The sequence below is a fragment of the Quercus suber genome, unplaced genomic scaffold, assembly GCF_002906115.3.
Source record: "Quercus suber isolate HL8 unplaced genomic scaffold, Cork oak 2.0 scaffold_120, whole genome shotgun sequence".
Lineage (NCBI taxonomy): Eukaryota > Viridiplantae > Streptophyta > Magnoliopsida > Fagales > Fagaceae > Quercus > Quercus suber.
This window is the reverse complement of record NW_027069585.1, coordinates 992,589-994,422: the sequence shown is the minus strand read 5'-3', so window position 1 is coordinate 994,422 and position 1,834 is coordinate 992,589. Positions and strand designations below refer to the sequence as shown.

The 1,834-nt window shown below is 33.2% G+C and overlaps 1 protein-coding gene across 1 annotated transcript in view; it reads right to left on the bottom strand.

The window, feature by feature from the left end:
- The window catches only part of LOC112027252 (plasma membrane ATPase 4), an 18,328-nt gene extending 17,055 nt beyond the window's left edge, over window positions 1–1,273 (bottom strand). The window contains exon 1 of the mRNA XM_024059918.2: window positions 1,042–1,273. Within this exon, the coding sequence (XP_023915686.1) occupies window positions 1,042–1,089 (48 nt within the window). The 5' untranslated portion in view covers window positions 1,090–1,273. The remainder of the gene's footprint in view (window positions 1–1,041) is intronic.
- Window positions 1,274–1,834: the final 561 nt, after the last annotated feature.

Here is a 1,834-nt window from a genome sequence, read left to right as displayed (position 1 = left end):
AAAAAAAAAAAAAAAAAAAAAAGGAGAAACTGAAATTTGATGAATCCAAGAAAATAGATCAGTGGTGTCAGGGAGAGTCAGAACCAAGAACCATTGGATGTGAGAGTTTACTTTTACTTTTATTATTAAGGTTTTTAGTTTTTATTACAAAAGAGGCAAATTTTGCAATTGCAAGTGTGTGAAAAGCCTAAAGTACCACGGAATAAAAGTACCTATAATTCCCTACACAAACAAGCTTTTTTTTTTATACTATATTTTAGAGAGAGACAGAGAGATAGAGCTCTTTAGAATAAAAATGGGCACCCATTAATTTAAAGATATGGAGTATAAAATTGTGAAAATGAGACGTATCAAACTCCATCTCTCTGTCTCTCACATGTTTCAGATCCAGTTTTGGAAACATGTGATCTGTTTGGTTGAAGAGAAAAGGGTTGGAAAAATGAGAAGAAACTCAAAACTTTATTAAAAAAAAAAACCCATCTTTTAAAAGCACGGGAAACCAAAGGCCTTGCTCTAGAGCCTAATACAAAATCTAAGACTTGGAAGGCCTACATGCATGTTTTTACTAATTAACATGAAATTAAAATTTTGATTAGTATCTAAATCCTCAATTTTCTAGGCAGTCAAACATAGGATTAGAGAAGAAAGAAAGTCAAAAAAATTTGTACAGATTAAAAAGTGTAGTAGTAGTTGCACTTAATTTTTAGACCATGAGAAAATAACATGAAAAAAACTGCTTCTTTGGACAGTAGACCACTCCTAGGAAAGAAAGAAGAGAAATTTAATGAAAATGACAACAAGAACTCCATTTTTGTTCTGATCTAAAGAAGTACCAAAAAATATACATGTAGTGAGGAACTTCTTATGGCTCCAATGGAAGAACTCAAGCTAAGCCCACAACTTAGAACTAATAGATCTCATTTCTAAGACAAAACTCAATTTTCATAAACAAAAACATGATGCAATTATCAAAGTTTGCAGAGAAAAATGGAAGTGAAAGAAAGTAAGAGAAGAAGAATGAAGGGAAATGAAAAGAAATACCAGATCAACAGTCTCGTTCTTTATTTGCTCAAGGCTGATACCCTCCATCTTTGCAGCCTAAACAACCACAGCAAATTACAGGAAAAAACCAAGAAAGAAAGCAAAGGATTTTGCGTATCAAATGCTTAAGTTTTTATTTTTATTTTTATAGTGCCATTAAATGAGAATTCTATATCCCAAGAAAAGTGGCAATGACAACAAATGAGGGCACAGTTTTCTCTTCTCCATTGGCATCTCCTTATATATACTACTCCTCATAGCACCCATTTAAATAATACCTTATTACTGAGTCATCGTCTCAGAAAAATTACGCCTCCATTTAGCCCCCACCCCAAGTGGACCTCTTTCTCTCTTTTTACCGATGACTTGTCGGTTGTGGCTGCTGATTGTGATAGTGATGGCTCGGAGTTCCAACCTCCCCCTGTGATATCCAAATACATATGTACATGTACATGTACATAGTGTCTCAAACTTGTTAACGATTGGCAAGTACAATGTCCCACATGTGTTTCTACGTTCTATGCAACACATGATTATTTTGTTATTCATGAAATTACGGCTATGATTTTTCATTTTTATTTTATGAATTTGGTGAGGTTGGTTGTTGCAAATTGCAAGTTCAAATTCAAGGACTATTAGATTCCACGTATACCCATCTAAAATACGAAAGGAATAGATTCTATTTTGAAGTAAAGGGTAAGCGTGATATTATGGTTTAATTTTGAATGAATTTGTGTGAAGATTATCTACACAAGTTTATGGTATCTATTTTGAAAAAGTGTCAAGCATATCA